The 21460-nt window shown below is 51.4% G+C and overlaps 2 protein-coding genes across 2 annotated transcripts in view; both read right to left on the bottom strand.

Annotated features, from left to right (window-relative positions):
- The window catches only part of MVP (major vault protein), a 22853-nt gene extending 5102 nt beyond the window's left edge, over positions 1 to 17751 (bottom strand). Inside the window, exons 1-8 of the mRNA XM_007452747.1 lie at positions 17720 to 17751; positions 10225 to 10357; positions 9833 to 10028; positions 4527 to 4650; positions 4289 to 4420; positions 3308 to 3402; positions 2829 to 3065; positions 836 to 1117 (exon numbers count right to left, since the gene is read on the bottom strand). Of these exons, the coding sequence (XP_007452809.1) occupies positions 836 to 1117; positions 2829 to 3065; positions 3308 to 3402; positions 4289 to 4420; positions 4527 to 4650; positions 9833 to 10028; positions 10225 to 10349 (1191 nt within the window). The 5' untranslated portion in view covers positions 10350 to 10357; positions 17720 to 17751. The remainder of the gene's footprint in view (positions 1 to 835; positions 1118 to 2828; positions 3066 to 3307; positions 3403 to 4288; positions 4421 to 4526; positions 4651 to 9832; positions 10029 to 10224; positions 10358 to 17719) is intronic.
- A 386-nt stretch (positions 17752 to 18137) lies between these two features.
- On the bottom strand, positions 18138 to 21387 carry PAGR1 (PAXIP1 associated glutamate rich protein 1). Its single transcript, XM_007452746.1, has 3 exons — positions 20205 to 21387; positions 19922 to 20004; positions 18138 to 18540 (listed from the first exon to the last, which is right to left on the bottom strand). The coding sequence occupies exons 1-3, from the start codon at positions 20684 to 20686 to the stop codon at positions 18341 to 18343; spliced, it is 765 nt and encodes a 254-aa protein (XP_007452808.1). The 5' UTR covers positions 20687 to 21387; the 3' UTR covers positions 18138 to 18340.
- Between the last annotated feature and the right edge of the window lie 73 nt (positions 21388 to 21460).

Here is a 21460-nt window from a genome sequence, read left to right as displayed (position 1 = left end):
GGAAAGAGTCCTACCCAGCATCCCTAAAGCGGAACTGGTCCAGGAGGTAGGACAGCATCGTGGTTAAATGTGGTCTCTGGAAGGAGGCTGCGTTCAAGTTCACTCTCTGCAAGTTCTGTCACCTTAGGCAGCTCTCTCACCCGTGTGCAAAATGGACCTGATAGTGGCAACCTCATAGGGTAGAGGAATGAATGACATCTCACATGTCTAGTGTCAAGAATTTGGCGTATAGTAAGTTCCCAATATTATTTCTTCTGGAATCTTCCTTCATGGGGCAGCCTGGAGGGCATCCCAGGGACAGATGCAATCCTAGGAAATAGGTAGCACACACTATCATTTCCTAGGATTCTGAGCTCTGCTTGTAGGTTGGATTCTTAAAGAGGGTGGAGATGGGGTCCTAGGTCTGACCAAGATCAAGGTTTAGGTGAGAGGCAGAGAGGAGGGATTCCACCAGGAAAAGGGTATGGGAGGGAGGTCAGGTCTTACTGTTCCTAGGCCACATCCCAGTCAGACCTTTATGCTGGAAGCCAGATCTGCACTGGGGACTAAATTTCCATCCTAAAATCTCATGCTTGAGAGCTCTCAATCTCAATCTCAATCTTCTTGCTTGAGAGCTCTAACATTTGAAATTAGATATTTAAGACAAGGGGAAGGCAAAAACTCCAGAGAATGCCCTCATATTTAGCAGCCGGCTGGCTTGGATGCTACTAGCAACACTGTTGAATGCCTTCTGTCACCCCCACCATGCATCTCCCCACCAGCATCACCCACTTGCCCAGACCAAGCTGCCACCAGGGCCACATGGCAGCGATGGCGCCCATCCCTCAGTTCTTACCCTTCCGGTTTTGACGTCCTGCACGTAGATGCCCTCGTTCTCATCCAGCGGGATGGCCTGACGCTCCTCCACCACCTCCACCTTGGCAGATGGCACGTACTCCAGGGGCCCACGGATGAGCCAGCAGTCCCCCGCCTGGTGGGAGACCTTCTCCTCGCCCTCCCCCTCCTCCAGGGGCCGCAGGGCCCTCAGTAGCAGCCCCTGCTGTTCCGACAGCACGTATACGTTCTGGATGCCTTGTTCCAGCTTCTCCCCGGGCTGGAGGAAGAAAGACTTTTCTCCCTAGTGGGGAGAAGCGGGTCAGGAGCAGTCACCACCCAGGGCTGTGGGTGCCTCTGATGGTACCTCCTTCAGCTCTATGTGATCATGGGCTCGTGCTGAGGACAGGAGCCCCCAAAAGCACCCTCCCACCCTTACGTCATACAACGAATCATTATCTAGACTGTGAGGCACTCTACAAATGCCTGTAGATCTGGTCAAACCTGCCCTGGGACTTCCCTGGTGGCGCAGTGGTTAAGAATCCGCCTGCCAATGCAGGGGACAGGGGTTCAAGCCCTGGCCCGGGAAGATTCCACATGCCGCAGAGCAACTAAGCCTGTGAGCCACAACTACTGAGCCTGCGTGCCACAACTACTGAAGCCCGTGCGCCTAGAGCCCGTGCTCCACAACCAAGAGAAGACACCGCAATGAGAAGCCCGCATGCAGCAACAAAGACCCAATGCAGCCATAAATAAATACATTAATAAATTAAAAAACAAACAAAAAACCTGCCCTGAAAAGTTCTGTAAACTGTCAAGGTCTGGGTTCTCACAAGCTCAATAGTTAAGAATTAACCTATTATTGCTTTAGTTCTCCCATGCTTTGTTGCCTTGGGATGGTGTAGTCCAGAGTTGGTAATCTCTGATCTTTGGGCCAAATCTGGCCTGCTGCCTATTTTTAATATATAATATAAATACATATAGGTGTATATATATATTTGATATAACCCACATATTATAAAATACACCTATTTAAAGTATACAATTCAGTTGTTTTGGTATATCCAGAGCTGCCCAACATCACTACTCCCTAACCCCAGAACATTATTGTCCTGAAAAGAAACCCTATATACACAGTAGCAGTTACTGCCCAGCCCCACCCCACCCACTATGCATGGATTTACCTATTCTGGACATTTCATGTAAACGGAATCATACAATATGTGGTCTTTCACGTCTGGCTTCTATTGCCTAGCATGATGCTTTCAAGTTTGTCCATATGTTGTAGCACATATTAGAACTTCATTTTTTTACATTTTTGAATTATTTCAAGAACATGAGTGCCCTCAACCCCAGAAAGATTATCTATCATTCTTTTGACTGATATTCCACTGTATGGATACATCATATGTTTCATCCATTCATCAGCTGATAGACTGATGGGTTGTTCCTATTTATTCTACCTCCTGTTTCTGCAAATAAAATGTTACAGGAACACAGCGGCACTGGTTCGTTTACAAGCCGTCTACGCTGCTTTCACGGCACAACAGCAGAGTTGAGTAGTTGCAACAGAGACCATATGGCTCACGGAGCCTAAAACATCTACGATCTTCACAGGAAAGGTCTGCCCAGCCCTGCTAGTCCCACATATAGTTCAGAGAGGGGATGAGGTAGATGCGGAGAAGGGTAAACCAAGAGATTTGTTTGACGCAGGATGACAAAGTTTCCAGAACAGAGGGATGTGAAATGTTAGAGAGAGTTTCCAGGTTTACAGACACAGTGCGGGGCCAGGGAGGCACTCACAAGAGAGGCCATGTGACCTCAGGCCAGGGATGCCAGAAAGATCAATGAGACAGTGTCTCAAGGGATAGAGACAAGTGTGCACAGAGGCAGCCAAAACAAGCTTGGTGTTTCTAGAACATGTACCGAGGGTGGGAGGAGGGCAGGGACTGGGGTCCAAGGGCCTTAGGCCACTCCAAAGGCCTTTCACCTCTGGGTGAGGTGGAGACACTTACCTTGACCACACGCTTTTGCCCCAGCTGGTTCTTGCCATCTGGTCCCACCGGGTCGAGAATCACACAGTAGTTGTGGGGACCCAAGGTGGTGATGGACACGACCCCCATCACCTCCTCATAGACATCTGGTACATGGGCGTCTGTGTCCTGCGTGGTCACCAGCCACTCCTCCCCAGAGCAGCGGGCCACTCCCCTGAAGTCTCGGAAGTTCTGCCGCGCCCGGAGGTGCAGGGCTGTCTGTAGAGCGAGATGTCGGGGGGTTTGAATAAACCCACCTTTAACTTCCTCGGGGGATCTGGGAACCCTACTGGCCACTAAATGATCCAGGACTAAGTGACAGTGTCTACCAATCCAAGAAGACTTCTTAAACCCTTTCAGGTGACCCAGGACACTCCTCAGGTGATCTTATTTTCACATTCTCTGACACCGTTCTCTGCCACTCTGAGAGTCTCCCACCCAGGGTCCTCCAGAGCACAAACCTTTTCCGTAAGGATCACAGCATCCACCACATCGAGAACCTCCTCAAACACTGCGGGAAGGTACGCACCCACGGAACGGACCAGCCATTCTTCTCCTGGGCCAGGGGCAGAGAGGCAAGGGTCAAAGGTCACCCAGCCTGTTCCCCAGCTGCCCCTTCCTGCAGCCTAGACAACAGGGGACCCGCAGAACTTTGTGGGCCACTTTGAGATGCCACTGCCCCTATGCTCAAGGCCTGACAGGAGTCATTGTTTTCCTTTTTTGAGGCCAGAGGAAAACCAATCCCTACCCCAGAAGATTAAAAAAAAAAAAGCCCTTCCAAGTGCCCAAGTTGCTACATTCCAATACTCTGCTAGGCCTTCTCTAAGCTCCAAGACCGACTCTTTTCCTTCCCCTAAAATGGGCAGAACTGCCTCTATTATAGCTGCAGAGGTCATTGAGCCTACTGGAGAAGCAAGAGTGCCGGGGGAAAAGTTCCAGTCTGGCCCTTCCAGGCCATAAACCCAGGCCTCAGTGATGTCATATGGAAAATGGGAGTCGTGGTGCCTCAAGGTTGTTGGAGGACTAAAGAAGTTGCCATCTGTAAAGCATTTGAACCGCACCTGGCTCAGTAAGCACAGCCTTTGTGAAGACCTTATTTAATACATCACATTTGTCAAACACAATTGCTAGTTGTATATGAACACCTGCTTTGTTGACCTAGAAAGACATGGCCGCTGCCCCCAGCTCATGGTAAAGGGTTGGGGGGAAGGAAAAGCCATGTCCGCATGATCGTGATCACAGGATCCGGGAAGAGCCTCCTGAAGGGGGTTGGGGGAAGCAGCAGGGGGCAGCCCAGAACAGCTGGCAAGAGATACCAGGGAAGCACTTCCTCCAGGCTACAAGTGGCTACCCCCAAACTTCCCCACTTCCCCTGTGGTCGAGGCACGGCCTGCCCCCACCAACCCCACCCACCCACCGTCAGCATCCCTTCAAGACCCCACCTGTCACTCTCTCCTTCCCCTCCCGGTCCCAGCATTCCTTGCGGGCCCTTAGCTGCAGGGCCTGGTTCTGCTTGATGATTGTTGCCTGAATGATCTCCACAACCTCCACCTCCTTCCGGGGGATATACGTGCCTGGGAAGGGAAGATGAGATGAGTGTTGAAGGTCGGAAGATATCAGGACTAGAATGGGAAGGCAGGAAACCTCTGACCCTGACCCGGCTGGACAGGAAGTACTTACCAGGTCCTTCAAATAGCCACTCATCTCCTGCCACCACCTTGTCTCCGTTCTTATCCTCAAAATCCAGCAGCGCCTTAAGATGGAGGGCAGTGTTGGGCAGAACCACCTGCAGTGGGGTGATGTCCTAATAGGGGAAGAAGGGGGGTTGCGGGGTATTGATCCCTGGAGTCAAACCTGACACCATGAAGGTCAGAGTCCATAGCATCAATCTCTCCATGTCCCAAAATAAGACTCCGAGTGGAATGTACTAGGTAGGTGTGTCCCCCAAGCCACCTGGTCTGAAGAGCTAAGATGGAGTTGAGAGCAAGAGGCTGCCACTGCTGACGGGCCAAGGACACACCTTCCTCTGCAGAAGTGCTCAGATCTTGTTATGCACTAGAGATCCAGGTGGGAAACTGGGTAGAGGGCTTGATGGGAGATGTGGGAGAAACATCTGAGAAGCTGAGTGAGCGAGTATCTCATGGCCCAGTGTGCACTGGGGCTCTCAGGAAGTATAAGGTGGTGGGAAGGTATAACAGGCACATTTGAAGCATGAGGCTTTGTTTTCAAGGTTGCCTCATGGTCACAAGACAGCCATTGTACTCCAGCCATCACATCTCCTTCCATCAGGAAGGGGGACCCAGCCACAAGCTGCCAAACCTTTTTTAGAGGTTTGTACAAATATTTTCTACAAATAGGATTTCACTTGATCTTTGATCTGAGGGAAGCAGGAAGGCAAGGAAAGAGGCTCATAGAGGCTAAGAGACATGATCAAGGTCACACAACTAGTAAGAAACAGAAGCAGGATTTGAACCTCCGCCTTATTAAAGGCTACCTGCCACTCCCTACTCCAACTAGAGTAGCCCTCTGGGAGGAGAAGCTCAGATAACTCTATTTCATCCACCGCCCACACTCTGGGTTGGAGAGGCAGAGCTGGACATTTACTGCCCGGGCAAGCCTTCGCCTGGACATCTTCTATGTGCACGGCGCTCGGCTTGTCGTGGTGGAGTCAAGACATACCCGCATCTTCGTGGAGTTGAGGTTCCAGTGGGTGATAAGACAAACACAGACCAATGCCTCCAAGCAGACTGTGGACCGGGTCAAGGGGAAGAGGTCACAGTTCAGGTGAAGAAGTTAGGAAAGGCCCTCAGAGGAGCAGCATTTGAACTGGGGCTCAAAGGAAGAGCTGGCTTTTGACATAAAGGTGTAGAAGGAGGAGGAGGAAGGTGTGAGCATTCTGGGAAGAGCATGTAGTCCAGTACGGTTTTCATTTCTCACATCTACTCCATCGTCACTTCCTGTCTGTCCATCGCAAATCCAGGTCTGCCTTTATCTATCCCTGCCACACCCTCGCCTAAGCTGCCAACAGGTCTCGCCTGGATGATGGAAATATCTTCCTAACTGGTCTCCTGGCTGCCTCCTTTGTCTCCTGCCAGTTTGTCCCGCACGCTGTTAAGGGCTTTCAGCTTGAGTGACTAGGTCCAGTAGTATCACCAAGTGAGACTGGAAATATGGGACAAGAACAGAGTTGGGGGTAAGGGGAAGTGTTAGGTCTGGATATAGCCAGTATGAGGCGACTGTGGGACATCTAGGAGAGGGCTTCCTAGAGGCAGCTAGGGCACTCACAGCCTGTAGTTCCCAGCTAAGGGATAGAGTTGGGTGTCTTCAACACAGATGAAGTGATCAGGCCATGGAAAAAAAAAAAAAAAGGCACAGGATATTCAGGACAGAACCTGAAGGCAGAGGGGACCGGGAGAAGATGGAAAAAAAAGACATCCACAGAGTAAAACACAGACAAGTTTTAGTAAGAGGGCAGATCAACAATGGACATGGCCGAGAGGGTCTGTGAGACACAGAATGACAGTCTACTGGGCCTGCACTTAGGATGTCTTGGGGTTTTGCCAAAGTGGGGTCAGCGGAGGTGGGGGGCCAGATGCAGGGGCTTGTGAGGCAACAGGACAGAGAACATCAGGTACAAGTTGTCAAAGTAAATAGGAAAGATTGTAAAGCAACTATACCCCAATTTAAAAAAAAAAACTAAATAGGAAAGAGAAAACAGATAGCTAAAAATTAGATTGACAGGGCCATTCATAAAAGCCCATACAAATTTAGTGTGCATATCCTGGGACCCAGAAATTCTTATTAGCTTCTACTCTTAAAACAAAAAAGAAACTAGGGCTTCCCTGGTGGCACAGTGGTTAAGAATCCGCCTGCCAATGCAGGGGACACGGGTTCGAGCCCTGGCCCAGGAAGATCCCACATGCCGCGGAGCAACTAAGCCCGTGCGCCACAACTACTGAGCCTGCGCTCTAGAGCCCATGAGCCACAACTACTGAAGCCCACGTGCCACAACTACTGAGGCCTGCGTGCCTAGAGCCCATGCTCTGCAACAGAAGCCACCGCAATGAGAAGCCCGAGCACCACGATGAAGAGTAGTCCCCGCTCGCCGCAACTAGAGAAAGCCTGAGCACAGCAATGAAGACCCAACACAGCCAAAAATAAAAAACAAACAAATAAATTTATAAAAAAATTAAAAAAAAGAAACTAGCATGCACAAGGGCACACACACACACAAGGATATTCACCACAGCACTGTTTTTCCTTATAAATTGGACACATTCTAAATGGTAACTCAGGAGAAGGGCTGAACCTCTATCATATGGAATTACAAACAATTAAACAAGAAGTGACTTATGCACCAAGATGAGAAGTTCATTCAAAATACACTGGCAAGTGACAATGTGCTAGCTCTTATGCAAATAAGGTATAACCAATACTTTTTTGGATACACACTTACATGGATGCACAGACGTATCTGGAAGTGTATACCCTGAATGGATGACAGTAGATACCTCTGGGGATGGAGAGCAGATACTGGTGGTGGAAGTCAGAGAGGACTTTACAGTCTTATGAATGCATTCTTTAGATGCAAATGGTGAACAAGTAAGCCTTCAAGGCCAGAAAAGGATGGAAGAGGCAGAGCACGTTTATTGGCCAAGAGAAAGGCACCAGTAACAGAGAAGTTAAAGTCAGGAGAGAGAAGCTCTAGGTGGGGATAAGATCAAGAAATAGAAGGATGCGTCTTCCTAGGTCCAAGGATGGAGGGGAACCTCCTAGAGGCTCCAACAGGTAGAAAGGAGACACAGGGAGGGAAAGGGGACACAGACCCAGATCCTTCCAGATGGCCTCAGTTTCTAAGTAGGTGACCAAGTTGTTTGAGAGTGAGAGGGCAGAAAACAGGAAGAGAGCCGAGAATGATCAATATTTAGAGGCATGCAGGGGGGGAAAAGAAAGGAGAGAAAGCTGGTTGGGAAGGAAACATTAATGAGCAGGGCTTGGGCTGGAATGAACCACTTACCCCACTAGCTACTTATAATATAAGTAGCTACTTATAATATAACTTATACTGTTGGGGTGGATCTACCTGAGTGAGAGGACAGAAAGATCAGGTGGGGGTAATACCGATCGAGGACAGGGTTTGGGTGCAGGTCTAGCACACGAACAGCGTGTGTTAAAACAACAGGGTTCCGCTGGGGTAGGGAGAGACCAGGAAGAGAATCTGAGGGACAGGAGAAAAGTGGGATTCAAAAGCCTGGAGGCAACATGACAGCACAGGAGGACTAGGAAGGGGAGACTGATGGTTAAGGAGGAGCTGGGTTTAATTTCAGAGGTGGGGCAACAAGGACCTACTGCATAGCACAAGGAACTATACTCAACGTTTTGTAATAAGCTACAAGGGAGAAGAATCTGTAAAATGGATATAAACGTATGTATAACTGAATCACTGTGCTGTACACCTGAAACTAACGCGACACTGTAGACCAACTTTACTTCAATAAAAAATATAAATATTTTAGCTAAAAAAAAAAACTTCAGAGGTGGGGCAGGTGCGGGAATAAACCACCCAGTCCAGAGTGGACATGGCACTGGGCAGGACTGAAGCAGAAGATGTGAGGGTCAGACTTGAGGTCAAGAAGGCCAAGATGTTGACAGGGTTATCGCATGGACATTAGTGAGGCTCCCAGGAGGGCCGGGGAAGGGCGGCCTGAGCCAGGTGGCGCCTCAGTGAAGGGAAATAAAGTGGTGTGGGTAGGGGCCAGTGCCTCCAAGGAGGGTGAGTGCCGACTGTCTGGTAGAAAAGGAACATCTTGGTGGCACTGGGCTCAGAGGAAGGGAAGGCCCTGCCCTCCTGGCCTGGAGCACGTGGGGTCTGAGAATAAGCCGCTGTGAGCTGGGGCTGCCGGGGAAGCAGAGGTTAAAGAGGCAGCGATGAGGAAAGCTCTCTCCACCCTAGGGAGCTTTTAAATGCTGGTGCCCACCCCCCAAAAAAGTGGGGGGGTGCTTTCCCTGGCGGTCCAGTGGTTAAGACTCCATGCTTCCACTGCAGGGGGCACCGGTTCCATCCCTGGTCAGGGAAATAAGATCCCACATGCCACGTGGCCGGAAAAAAAAATTCTGGTGCCAGACCACCCCCCACAGTTCCCTCCAATAGAGGGATTTAGTTTGTCTAAGGCAGAAACTGGATATGGGTGATTTTCAATTTGTGACAGGTTGAGACTTCATAAGAGTTGCAAGAATAGTACAAAGAATTCCCTTACACCCTTCATCCCGATTCCTTAAGGGTTAACATCCGAATCATTCTTCATCACTTAGTATCTCCACACACATTTTCCCCAAAGTGCCTGCAGCTAAGTGGACAGGAATGCCTCAAAGCTCCTGGGTCATGCTCTTATGCTTCCAGGATCAAGAAGCACTGCTTAGTAGAGGAGCCCAGAGTGAACAGTGTAAAACGGCAAGGAGGTGAAGGTAAAGAAATGTTATAGAAATGAAGGCGGGGTGCCCTCTCACTCCGGCCCAGGGCCTTAGGACAACATGGACGAGGGCCTGGCTGGCACTACAGGTCTGCGATGGCTTCCTGTGGAGCAGCCACAGGCGTCCCGAGCCTGGGCCTCACCTGGTCCACCACTGCTGTCACTGCCCACCGGCATCTGGCACTGTTTGAGAGAATGAAACGCTTACTCTTGGCACAAGTCATTTAGTGTCAGACTGGCCAGGAGCTTCAGGCAGCCTCTGGAGCCTGGAAGATTAGGTCCGGAGATGGGCCAACAGCTCTCAAAAGTCTGACCTGGGCATGTGAAGAGGGAGGGGATGTTTGGGGAAGGTGAGTGGAGGGGCAACAAGTCAATTCTGTCCCAGTGAGAACCAGCAAATGTCACCTCCCACCCCCTCCCACGGCCCCAATTTGTTTTCCCTCCAGAAAGCAGTGCTGAGCCCTAGGTCAAGGTAGCAGGACAGGTAGAGTGGGTACAGGGAAGGTGAGCAAGTACCTTTTCCAGCACCTCCCCTGGATACAGGGGGAAGGGGTCTTGGGCCAGCCGGATCTCTAGGTCAGCGTGGCGGAGCCGTACTTGTCCTGTGACGTCGAACAACACGGCGTTCTGCGCGTCCCGGGCCACCGGGTTGGTTACTGTGCAGTAGTGGCGTGGGGGGATCGTCACCATGTGCTTGGGGGCAAACAGGACCCTGTTGGAGGGTGAGAAGCAGTGTGAGGACTCAGGGGACCCCCCGGTCCTATTCCCGAAGGAGGCGGCGAATGGGAAAGAAAGCTTCCTGTCACCCAAGCCAGAGAACAGGAAGGAGGAGATGGACGATCATGCCAGCCAGGCTACCAGGTCCTCCTTGGCCCCAGGTGCCCACATAGCCCGGTCCCAACACCAACCTCTCATTGTCCTGCCGGATGTAAGTCTTTGGCCCGACCTCCACGCGGGACACGTTGCTGTTCTGGTCCAGCACATGGATGTAGTGGTATGGCGGGATGCGGATGATGGACTCTTCAGTTGCCATGGTGACTCCTGAGCCCAGGGCAGCACAGAGTATGAAAGACAGATGGGGAGAAGACAAAAGATGAGTCCAGGGGGCTTGGGATGAGGTGGGCATGAAGACTGGCTGGCGCTGGGGGAATGGGCCCTTCCTCCTCCGGCTCAGATTATGCCATCCTTCACTGTCCCCACACCCATCTGTTCCTTTCTTCCCACCCAGGGCAGCCCATCCAGACCTCATCCCTGCCAAGAGATGCTTAATGCAGTTAACCACAGAAGCCCAGGGTTCTCTGCCAACTCCTTTCCCTCATTCCCATCTACTTTACCTCCTCCAAGCTTCCTAAAGTACTGGGAGGGGCTTAAGATCAAAACTTCCCCAATCTCCAACCCCCATAGTGTAGGAGGCAGAAGCACACCAAGCTGGGAGAGGTGGTCAGCCTCTGGCGGTGCTGTGGGTCTTCCCCAGCACGGTGGGGGGCAGAGGCTCTGAATAGCTCCCTGGCTCCTCCAGGGGCAGGCTCCTTTATTTCAGGGGATCCCAAGGGCCCCAGCTGTATGCAAACATTAGCCCACAGCCCAAGAATGTTTGCATGATCTTTGCAACCCTCCCCGCTTGCGCTTTAAGCAATCCTGGGATGAACTGTTTAGATGTGGGCTGCCTCTCAAGGAAGGGGTCCCTGATGGAAATGACGCTCCCATAGAATCAGCTGGATTAGAAACACCACAAAGGGGACTTCCCTGGTGGCGCAGTGGTTAAGAATCTGCCTGCCAATGCAGGGGACACGGGTTCGAGCTCTGGTCCAGGAAGATTCCACATGCTGCGGAGCAACTAAGCCCATGAGCCACTACTACTGAGGCCCGCGCGCCTAGAGCCCGTGCTCCGCAACAAGAGAAGCCACCGCTATGAGAAGCCCATGCACCAAAGCGAAGAGTAGCCCCCGCTCGCCACAACTAGAGAAAGCCCACGCGCAGCAACGAAGACCCGACAGAGCCAAAAACAAATAAATAAATAAAAATTAAAAAAAAAGAAACACCGGAGTATTCTAGTCCTTTCCTCCCCAGTTCTCTGTGGTCTGTTGCCACCTGTGACTCCCTGCCATCATGAGTAGGGGTGGGTGAAGGAGAAAGCGAGTGAATGAGTACTGCATTCTGTCCACCCCCACCCTAACTGCTTCTGAATCCTGGGTGGTTGCCTCCAGTGCTTGGCCTGTTCAGGAATGTCACACCACCTACTTAAACCCCATCCCTGCCTCCAGCATGTCTTAGACTTTGGACATGTCCCCTGGAGTCACACAAAGGGAACCAAGTTTACTAAGTGATTCAAAGCCTTGCCCTCCGAGACTTTGGTCCAACTTTTAAAAAAAATTTTTTGGCCACGCCTGCATTGGAAGTGCAGAGTCTTAACCACTGGACCGCCAGGGAAGTCCCGGTCCAACATTTTTGAAGCCACCACCAAAAAGGAGTGGTACCCCATCTAGTCCACCATCCATCCAGCTTCCAAACTGGGTGACAAATGTGAAGTGAGAAGGAGGAAGGGGGAGTGGCTTGGCACAGGAAAAAGAGGCTGCAGCCACAAAATTACAGAATCAAGGCCCAAGAGTTTTACTTGATCCACACAATCTGTAAAATTTCTTTTGTTTAGAAATTGTGAGTTACCACAAACTTTCGATTCCTGCTTCTCTTGAAGAACGAGGAGCCAGGCCTTACATTCCCACGTGGCAAACTGACGAGAGCCACATAGCAGCTGAGCCCTTTAGACGGGCCACAAGCTTTCCTGCTTAACCACAGTCCCCACCACTCCCAGTTGTGTTACCCCTGGTGCTGATGCACTCACATCACCTGTGTGGCTCCTCTCTAAAACCTTCCAACTCAGCATCATCCAAAAGGACTTTCTACAATAATGGAAAGATTCTTAATCTGTGCTGCCTTTGGACTGACCACATGCAGCTATCAAACTCCTGAAATGTGGACAGTGTCACTGAGGAACTAAAATTTTAATTAATTAATTTTTTTTCAGTTCAAACTCATTTCCTTTTTATTAAAGTCCAAGTTATGTTACATGGTTTGGTACTTGAAGGAAAACTTGTTCAAGTAAGGTAATATGTTATCATCAATATTTCCAGGTGCTTGTTTACAATCAAGTAGTCCTATCAACAAATTCTCGGGAATCCCATCCATGGGGTTTATACTTTGTCAAGGCCCCGTTCCTCTGGAGTGGAGATTTTCAGTTCTTTTAAAGTTGGTCTAAGTTCCTGGATGACATAGGGGTAGATTTCCTTATGAGGCTCTGCTTTGTCCTTAACAACCTCTAGGATGCGAACTGCACTAGCAAAATCATTTAAGCGTCTGCATGCCTGCAAAGCAACATCAATGATTTTGGGCTCTGGAACCAGATCATAGCCAACAATCGTGTTCATCCCTTTACGCAATTCCCAAGCATCAATATCTGGCTTATTGAAGTATGTCACCCAGCGAGCAGCAAACTCCTCCATCTGTCTCATGTGACCCATGGGAGTAGCAGCGAATTGACTGGGTAACAGCGGCGGGACCCAGGGGGCTGGTCCGGGAGACTGACTGCTGCTACCGAGCAGCGCAGCGGCAGGCAGCAGTGCCTAGCATAACGGTGATGGCGGCACGCAGGTTAAGGCTGAGAAGCCGGGTGTGATCTCAAGACCGCTCGGGAGCTCGTGTTTAATTTTAATTCAAGTAGTCAAATGTGGCTGGTTGATCCCATGTTGGACAGTGTGGCTCTAATTAGTTGAGTCCCAGGTAGGGACAATGAGTCATTCAAGGCCACACAGCAAGCTGGTGGTACCATCAGGATGAGAATCCCAATGGAATGCCTGGTCCTGTTTCTCTCCAGTGGCAGTGCAGTACAATGGTTAGGGGCATGGATTCAGCCAGACTATCTGGGCTTATTTACAATTCTGATTTGCTGCTTTGCCTGGTATTGTTTCCTAATGTCTTACCTCATTTTCAGAGAGGTTACAGTTTTGATCTGTTTTCTTGGTACTCTTTCTACGTCAGGGGGATATTATTCTGCTCCTCATTCTTTTTCTTGCAACTTTGTACGGGATTTGACCTTGATACTTTTCTGTTGCCTGTTTGTCAAGTTAATTTCCCTTAACTTTTCTAATATCAGAGCTCCCTCTTCTGTTGATTTCAGGGAGTGTTTGAAAATCCAGGTGCTACTTTTCTGCTTTCTGTTCTCCCCACTCTTACCTGGACCTTGGCTTTCCTTCCGCTCTACTGCCCATCCTGCTCAGCTGTGCTTCCATTCCCCAGAAGAGGGCCCCCCAAGAGCACCCCACCCCCACCCCGGGGCTAGGACTGCCTGGATCTTGGTTCTAACCCTTACTGGATGGGTGATCTCGGACAAGTCCCTTGCCCTCCCTATACCCGTTTCCTGGCCTGTGAACTGGGGATGGACAGGTCATCAACCCAACGTATGAGGACTGAGTTAATCATAAAGCACTTGGAACAGAGACTGGCTCTTAGCAGCACTATGTGTGTGGCTTACAGCTGAGGGCCAGCTTCCCTATCCAGTTGGGGGATGTGACCTAGCACCTGAGGCTCCCTACCCCATCTGGCATCTCGGCCTTAACCCTCACTTGTTTACGGATCAGGAAGGTGGCAGGTTTTTGTGTCACCCCAGCTGTGGGCCTAGAATAGCAAAGGAGCATCCGACAGCCCAGTGAAGCCTCTTCCTGGTTCTCTGCAGGGCGGAAGCCTGGCCAGGAAGGCAGATGGGGGAGAGGAAGGGCTAGGGCTGCAAGAGGAGGGTCTGTGTGGCCCCACAGGGAAGATTTAAACTCTAGAAGGCCACACGAGGCTGGGAAGCAGGCTCTGGGAACAGCCTCCAATGGCTCCTTTGGACGATCCCTCACCCCCTACAGCTGAGGCCTCTCGACCATCTGTCACCCCAGCTGGGCCCAGTCAGGGGGGCCGAGAGCTTCGCCCAGCTCACTGACTCAGCTGAGAGTCATCCCTAAAGCTAATCAGGCTAGGCTCCTGCCTTATTCCGAGGCCATGCCCTTGCCAACTACCCTTGTTTCAGTACCAGGACCCTGTCTCACCTCCCTGATCACCCACCTACCAAGCCCTAAAGCTGTGCCTTCCATGTAAGTTCACCTGCTAAGTTCACGCAAGAACAGGTTTTGCATTTTCAATCTTGCCATCCCCAGAAGTGAGCCTCACTAGAGGCCTCTCAGACCAGGGAGACCACCCGACTCAGGCAGCATGTTTGTGTCTCATATTTAGACTTCCGTGGTTTACCAGATAACGTGTACAGTTAGAGCATTTCACTTCCAACGTACCAGGGCCCTCAAAAGACAACGGCTAAGGATCATGTTGACCTTTGGAAGGTCCCGCCCCGCCCCGAGTTTGGCCCCAACTCCCTAAATTCACCGACACCTCCCTTCAGTGTCTGCTTCCAAGATCTGCCCCGTAGTCTGCTCTCTGGTAACCTGTCCAACCTTGCCTGATCACACTGATCCTCATGTGTCATGAGGCTCCTGCCAGAACCAGTCAACTTTTACCCAAACTCTCAGAGACCAGTGGCTCCCCCACTGCACCCCACACACCAAGAAGGGAGGGATGAACAGAGAACAAAACAGCCTGTGAGAAGAAGCTGGCTTCATCCTCTAGTGAAGAGGCAATTCTTGCCCTGTTCTGGCTCCAGAGTAAATTTGCTAGAGCAAAATTTAATTAATGAATGAGTCATATCATTACGTATCAGATTTTCAGTGTCAATTGTGAGTGGCTGACAGTGAATCTTAAACAGCAGATGCCCAGGCGACCAGCCACACTGGGTATAGGTCTGCAGTATCAGCGTCACCTGGAAGCCTGTTAATAATGCAGAATCTTGGGTTCCCCCGACCCCAGAGCTGCTGAATTAGTCAGCATTTTAACTAGATCCCCAGTGATTTGGGCATACATTAAACTATGAGCAGCTCTGGTTTATAACAGCCTCTCAACCCTGCCTGGCTGTACATCAGAATCACCTGGAGATCTTTTAAAACCACCCATCTCTGGGGATTGATTTAACTGGTCTGGAGTGGGGTCTTAGCATGGCTATATAGAAAAGTTCTTCCACTGACTCTAATATATAGCAAAGATTGAGCTCCGTCACTGCCGACACGACCTCGGGCCACGTGCTAGCCTCCAAGCCTTACTCTCTTAGACTGGAGTGGGAATAAAAGTGACTGTTTCCTGGGGTTAAAGGGGTTAGAGACTGGAGCATGTCTAATACACAGTAGGAGCACGACAAACGATGGCCTGGAGGAGGAAGACCAAAGATGAACCCAGATGGCAAACTGTTCCTCAAAAGCAGGGAATGTCATGTGTTTTCCCCCAGCTCCTCACCCTCAGGTCCAAGTAGACCCCCAGCCAGCTCAAGTCCCCTTGTCCCAAGGCCTGGGCAGGCCTGAAGTTGGAGGAAAGGTTGGAGACAGCCTTGCCACCATCACTTCTATCAAACTTAGGTTTAGGAAAATGCACAGGAAATTCAGCAGAGACAGGGAACTCATCTTTGCAGTTTCCCTGCACTGATTTTAAACATTCTAGTCTTTGTTTAGAGAATGCAAGAGTCACATTTCTCAGGGACTGCAGAGATGCTGTTTTTACTGGACAGCTTCCCAATTTAGGGAAATGATTTCCTGCTTTGGGGGACTATAGTGGAAATTCTTGAGAATTTGTTTCACATAAATCACTTCTTTAGTAGCAGCAAAGTTTTAGGACCTTTTCTTCCTAGGAAAATCTTATCTGAGCTCTAGCCCAACTGGGCCACTTTTCGGAAGCAGCAGCTTTTTCTGGGGACAGAACAGCTCTGCCAGCTCAGGATGATGCTTGTCCTATTTCTATCCTACCTCCAGATGCTGCCAATTAATGCCAGTCATTGAAGGTGAAGATTGGCTAGATTGGAAGTGACCCAGGAACCAGGTTTCAGAACGCCTGTTTTCTAAAATCGCCCAATCATAGGACTCAGCTGGTCGTATTGATGCCCAGGCCTCACCCCAGACGCACTAGGCTAAGGTTTCCAGGAACGACTCTGGAATTTCTATCTTTGGCAAGTGCCCCCCTCCCCATAACAGCTCCCACTTATTAAGAACTTAATCTGTGTCAGGTATTGTGTTAAATGCTTTTAATTAACTCATTTCATCCCCATAAGAACCTACAAATTAAGGAATTTGCTCAGGATCACACAATGATCAAAGGACGGAGCTGGAATTCCACCTCAGGTATCGTGACTGCAGAGCCCCCAAAATCAAGTAGTGTGGTCTCTGGCAAAAATGGCAATAAGATTCTAAACTAGAACAAGGACTCTTTAAGGACCTGGGAGGGGCCGGGTACTCTCCAGGAGATAGTGCCACTGCAGTTCAAAGGTATGTTCGGTAACCTAGGAGAGCAGCACCCAACAAGGAGGCCAGGGTAACCTTAGAGCTCTCCGGCTTTCCCTGGGCCAGCCATTCAAGGTGGCTGCCCCTACGTGCTCATGGCTTTAGAGAGCTGCCCTGTCCAGAAAGCCTCACCCTCAGGGGAGGCAGAGTATACTGTGTGCCAAGGGTGGAAACAGGCAGAAGTTTCTGGCAGTCAGTTGGCACCCATGACAGCCAGCCTTTCTCCCCATAATATCTAGGGGCCCACCCAGACAGGGAGCAGAGAAAACAGGGCACACCTGCCTCTACTACTATCCCCCAACCCTCCATGCTGCTAAGATCCCCAGAATCTTAGAAGCACGGCGGGTCCAAGAGAGCTTCCTGTTTTCACTTCCCAGTCCCAAAAAGAAAAAGAAAGAAAAAGAGCCTTGCTCACTAAACTCCATGCCTCTGGAAATCAAGCCTACCTTAAGATTACTCTGCCAATGATTTCTCAAATGATCTGCAAGGCCCTGAGTGGCAGAGCCTATTACCAGCTGGCATAGCCCTGAGTGGGGTAATAGGAAAGCCTCGATGTCTGCAGAGTTGAGGAATCTCAAAGGGGGCAAGTCACATTTTAAAAGCTCAAAGGGACAGGCCAGAGCTCAGGTCCCCAGGGGGAGTCTAGCAGGGACCAATCTCACTCCAGGAGGGACTCTAAAAGGACCCCTTAAGTTTCCTCTGTCCCTACTGCTGATGGGGGAGCTTAAGGTCAGAGAGGCCTGAGATTTGGAGGGGTGAGGGTGTTGGCAAGATGACAAGTTGATCTATCTTTACTTCAGAAGCCAGAAAAAACTCCAAGGAAAGCAAAGCCTCCCAAGGATAAGCTTCCACCCATCTTCTCCCGGTTCTGGTTCAGAGACCACCTGCCCCAGATGAAGCAAGCCCTAGAAGGCAGGACAGAGCTAGAGAGGGTCTTGAAGAACACAAGGCCCCACCAACTGGTTTGGGGCTTTGAGGCCTAGTATGAAGTACTCACATCCAGAAGTGTGGCTGGCTGCAACAGAGTCCTCAGATCCGGAAACTCCCTTCACCCAGCCCTAGAGATGACTTCTGGGCAGGGCAGGGCAGACTCAGGGGGTGAGGCTTAGGCATTTAAAGGGCCCTTGCAGCTGGTTCTCATTTGTTTGGTTTTGTTTTTTTCTCCTCTGGGCTGCTTCTGCTGCAGCTGAAGGCACTGCAGCTCACTCAGTGCAGGAATTCCCACCTCAGAGCCAGCTGGCAGCACTGGCATGAGACTGGGGAGGGTCCTCGGCCCGAGGTAGGGGGCAGGTGCTGACCGAGTTCACTTCTACCCCACCTGGCTTTAACTTCCCACTCTGGGTGCATACAATTTTGCCTCTCCACAGCTGTTTCGGTTCCAGCTGCAGTCCCTCCTCTAAGAGAAGATAACTTGGTATTTTTTATTTTAGATTCAGAAAATTTAGCCCAGGTCTCCAAAGAGATGTTCAATAGCAAACATAAACACATACACGTATGTCCTCTTTCTGGCAAGGTGCTTGGAGTGTCTCTCCTCTTCCCAAGTTTCCCAGCGGCCTGGGTTAGGGAAGAAGGGCCAAGGCCCCAGCAGGTAGACTCTGCACCCTAAGGGCAGCAGCGCTCAGTATTTCCGCTGTCGGGGGAAGAGACTACTCCCTGAGGACCGGAGCGGGGGGCTGGTGGGGCTGGCATCCTCTGAGTCCAGGCTGAAGAGGTCCCTGCCAGTAAGAAGGATCTGCTCCTCCAGCTTCTTGTGTCGCTTCATGTCTGAGAGGACCTTGTCCAGGCGCGCTTCCCGTTTCTGGCTCCGGGCTGAGCTTCCTGGAGAAGGGGAATGAGAGAAATGTGGAAGCGAGTGAGGCAGTGTGCACCAGACCTACCTGGATCCTACTAATCACTTGGGGAGCTCACTGAACAGAGATTTCCAGGCCTGTCCTGGAGGTTCTGAGGTTTAGGGATGGGGCCTCAGATGGGGTGGGCAGTGAACATCTGAATTATGAGAAGGGGCTAGAAATACGAAGACTGGGGAGGAGCATCCCAGGTAGGGGATGAGCAAGTGCAAAAGCCCCAGGGCAAGAACAGGGAGGTCTGTTCAGTGAGAAATGTAGAGCTGGGGGAGACAGGAAAGATAAGGCCAAAGATATGACCTACAGGTCACAATAAGGGGTTTGGATCTTTTAGTTTACATGGAAGCCCTGGGGGGAGGGCGGGGTTGGATTCCCAATTGACACATTCATATACCACCCCACCCCCGCCCCCCAGAAATGGAATCCTTTGGAGAATTTAAAACAGAGAAGTGACGCAATTTATGTTTTGAAACATAAACCCGTCTCTGGCTGCTGAGGCTGGCGACAGGAAGACCAGTTAGGAGCTACCACAACTATCTAGGCAAGAGAGATGGTGGCTTGGATAAGGGTGCAGGCAGAGCTAACAAGACTTGCTGCTGGCTTGAATGCTAGGGTAAAAGAAAGAGAAATCAACACTGGCTCCTAGGAGGCACTTCTCTGGTGGCACAGTGGTTAAGAATCTGCCTGCCAATGCAGGGGACATGGGTTCGAGCCCTGGTCCGGGAAGATCCCACATGCTGCGGAGCAATTAAGCCCGTGTGCCACAGTGTGCCACAACTACTGAGCGTATGCTCTACAGCCCGCGTGCCACAACTACTGAAGCCCGAGTGCCTAGAGCCCGTGCTCTGCAACAAGAGAAGCCACCGCAATGAGAAGCCCGCACACCGCAACAGAGTAGCCCCCGCTCGCCGCAACTAGAGAAAGCCCGTGCGCAGCAACAAAGACACAAAGCAGCCAAAAATAAATAAATAAATAAATTTATTAAAAAAAACAAGCAAACAAAAAGAGAATGGCTCCGAGGGTAAATTCTAGGAATGCACATGGGATGGGAAACTGGGTCGGATTAGGAGATGTACACAGTAGTGCAGGGATGTGGATCTAGATAATAATGATAACGACTTGGCCTTCTGGTGGGCACTGAGATCAAAGGAATGGGAAGCATGATGGAATTATCTGCGGAAGATAGGGGACCACCAAAGCTGGAAGGATGGCACCACTGGGGGCATGCTCTCTCCTGAAACAAGTTCTGTAGATATCAAGGCACCAAGCAAAGGCATCTTTTAGGGAGTCACTTTCTGAGTAAGTGGGAGCAGAGGCCCTTCACCACCACCCCAATTCTCCCCTCTTGTCTGTACCTGGGGTGCGTCTCCGGTCAATCAGGGAGTCCTTTGGTGTCATTGGCTCATCATCAAAGTCAAATTCTGTGGGCATGTGCGGTCTGGGACAGGGGGATAGAGAATGAAAGGTGAGGGTGGTCCCCCCCAAACACCCCCACTTCTCCACAGCCTGCGGGCTCTTCCTCTCCGGCTCTCTTCCCTCCCTCCACTTCCCACGCTCCTGGGTCCCACCTCCCCTCCCTGCTTCCTCCCGGCATCAGGGGAGCAGCCTCAAGGACAAGGTGTAAGGGTGTGCCCTCACTTTTCCTCTTCCTCCTCTTTGGTCTCTGGCTCCTCATCGGATCTCTCCTCTTCACTCTGGGCCTCAGGTGTGGGTGGCCGGCGGGGCAGGATCTCAGCCTGTAGCTCCAGGGTGCCGTGGGCAGCCAGCAGTTCATAGAGCCTTTGGATTTCCGAGGGGGGTGGCATCCAGGACTGCCCATCCGCGGGCAGCTCCACCTCTTCATCGCTGCAGGGCACGCACCAGTCCTCGGATTCTCCCTTGGCATGCTCTTCCCCCTCAGTGCTGGGGGCTTCTCCCTGCACCTCCTCGGCCCCGGACCCCTCATGCTCAGCCTCCTCCCGGCCTCCTTCCCCCTCTTCCTCGGCTTGATCGGCCGAAGCAGAGGGGCCTCCGGTATCCTCCACGGCCAGAGCCTGGAGGCCGGAGGTCACTTCCCCTTCTTCAGACAGAGGCGCCGCCGTGGTGGCTGCAATGTCTCCATGGCCCCGGACAAGGGACATATGTCACTAGGGAAGGGGCCCTGCGATGATAGGAGATGCAGGAGTACTGAACTGGGGATCCCCCAACCCCAAGGGTTGGGCTCCCCAGGGGTTTAGGGAATGTCTCTCTAACCAATCAGGCTCCAACAGCAGTCCCTGCGAATAGACCGCCTGTTCCCAAGAGGGGGCGCTCCGTCCCCTCCAAGGACCCCGCCCCCACGGATCGAGATCCGGTACTCCGGTGTTCCCAGGGACCGGCAGAAACCACTTTCCAGGCGGGAGAGGGGGCGGACCCGCTCTTCTCGCCTTGCTACCTCCCCTCTCTACACCTGGATCCGGCACCCTCTCCCCAAACCTCGAAGTTTCGCCACCTCAGCTGCCAAACGCACCTAGAAGCTAAGACCCGCCTCCCGGGCTGCGCACGGTCACAGTACGCAGGCGCACAGAGATGGCGCGGGAGGCTCAGTTTTAGTCAGAGCTACTTGGAAGAGGAAAGCAAGGGAAGGCTTGCACATGCGCAGATAGGCGCTCCGGAATGATAGGCTTCGGCCCGTAGTAAAGATGGCCACCGGGGCGGCGCATGCGCAAACCACCCAATAGGTTCTGCCCGAAAGGAGGCAGTACCTCGGGCCCCAGCGGCGCACGCACGTACGGACCCACTGAGGCTGGAGGCGAGTCTCATGCAGTCTCCGTTTATTGGTGTTTCAGACTCATGCAGCATCCGGCATACAAAAAGGGAGAATCTGTTTGGCGTATCCTTTTGTTTTGTTTTGCTTTTAGACTTTTAGGTTTTTT

This window comes from Lipotes vexillifer, unplaced genomic scaffold, assembly GCF_000442215.2.
Source record: "Lipotes vexillifer unplaced genomic scaffold, Lipotes_vexillifer_v1.1 scaffold426, whole genome shotgun sequence".
In the NCBI taxonomy this organism is placed as follows: domain Eukaryota; kingdom Metazoa; phylum Chordata; class Mammalia; order Artiodactyla; family Lipotidae; genus Lipotes; species Lipotes vexillifer.
This window is presented reverse-complemented; position numbering and strand designations above follow the sequence as displayed.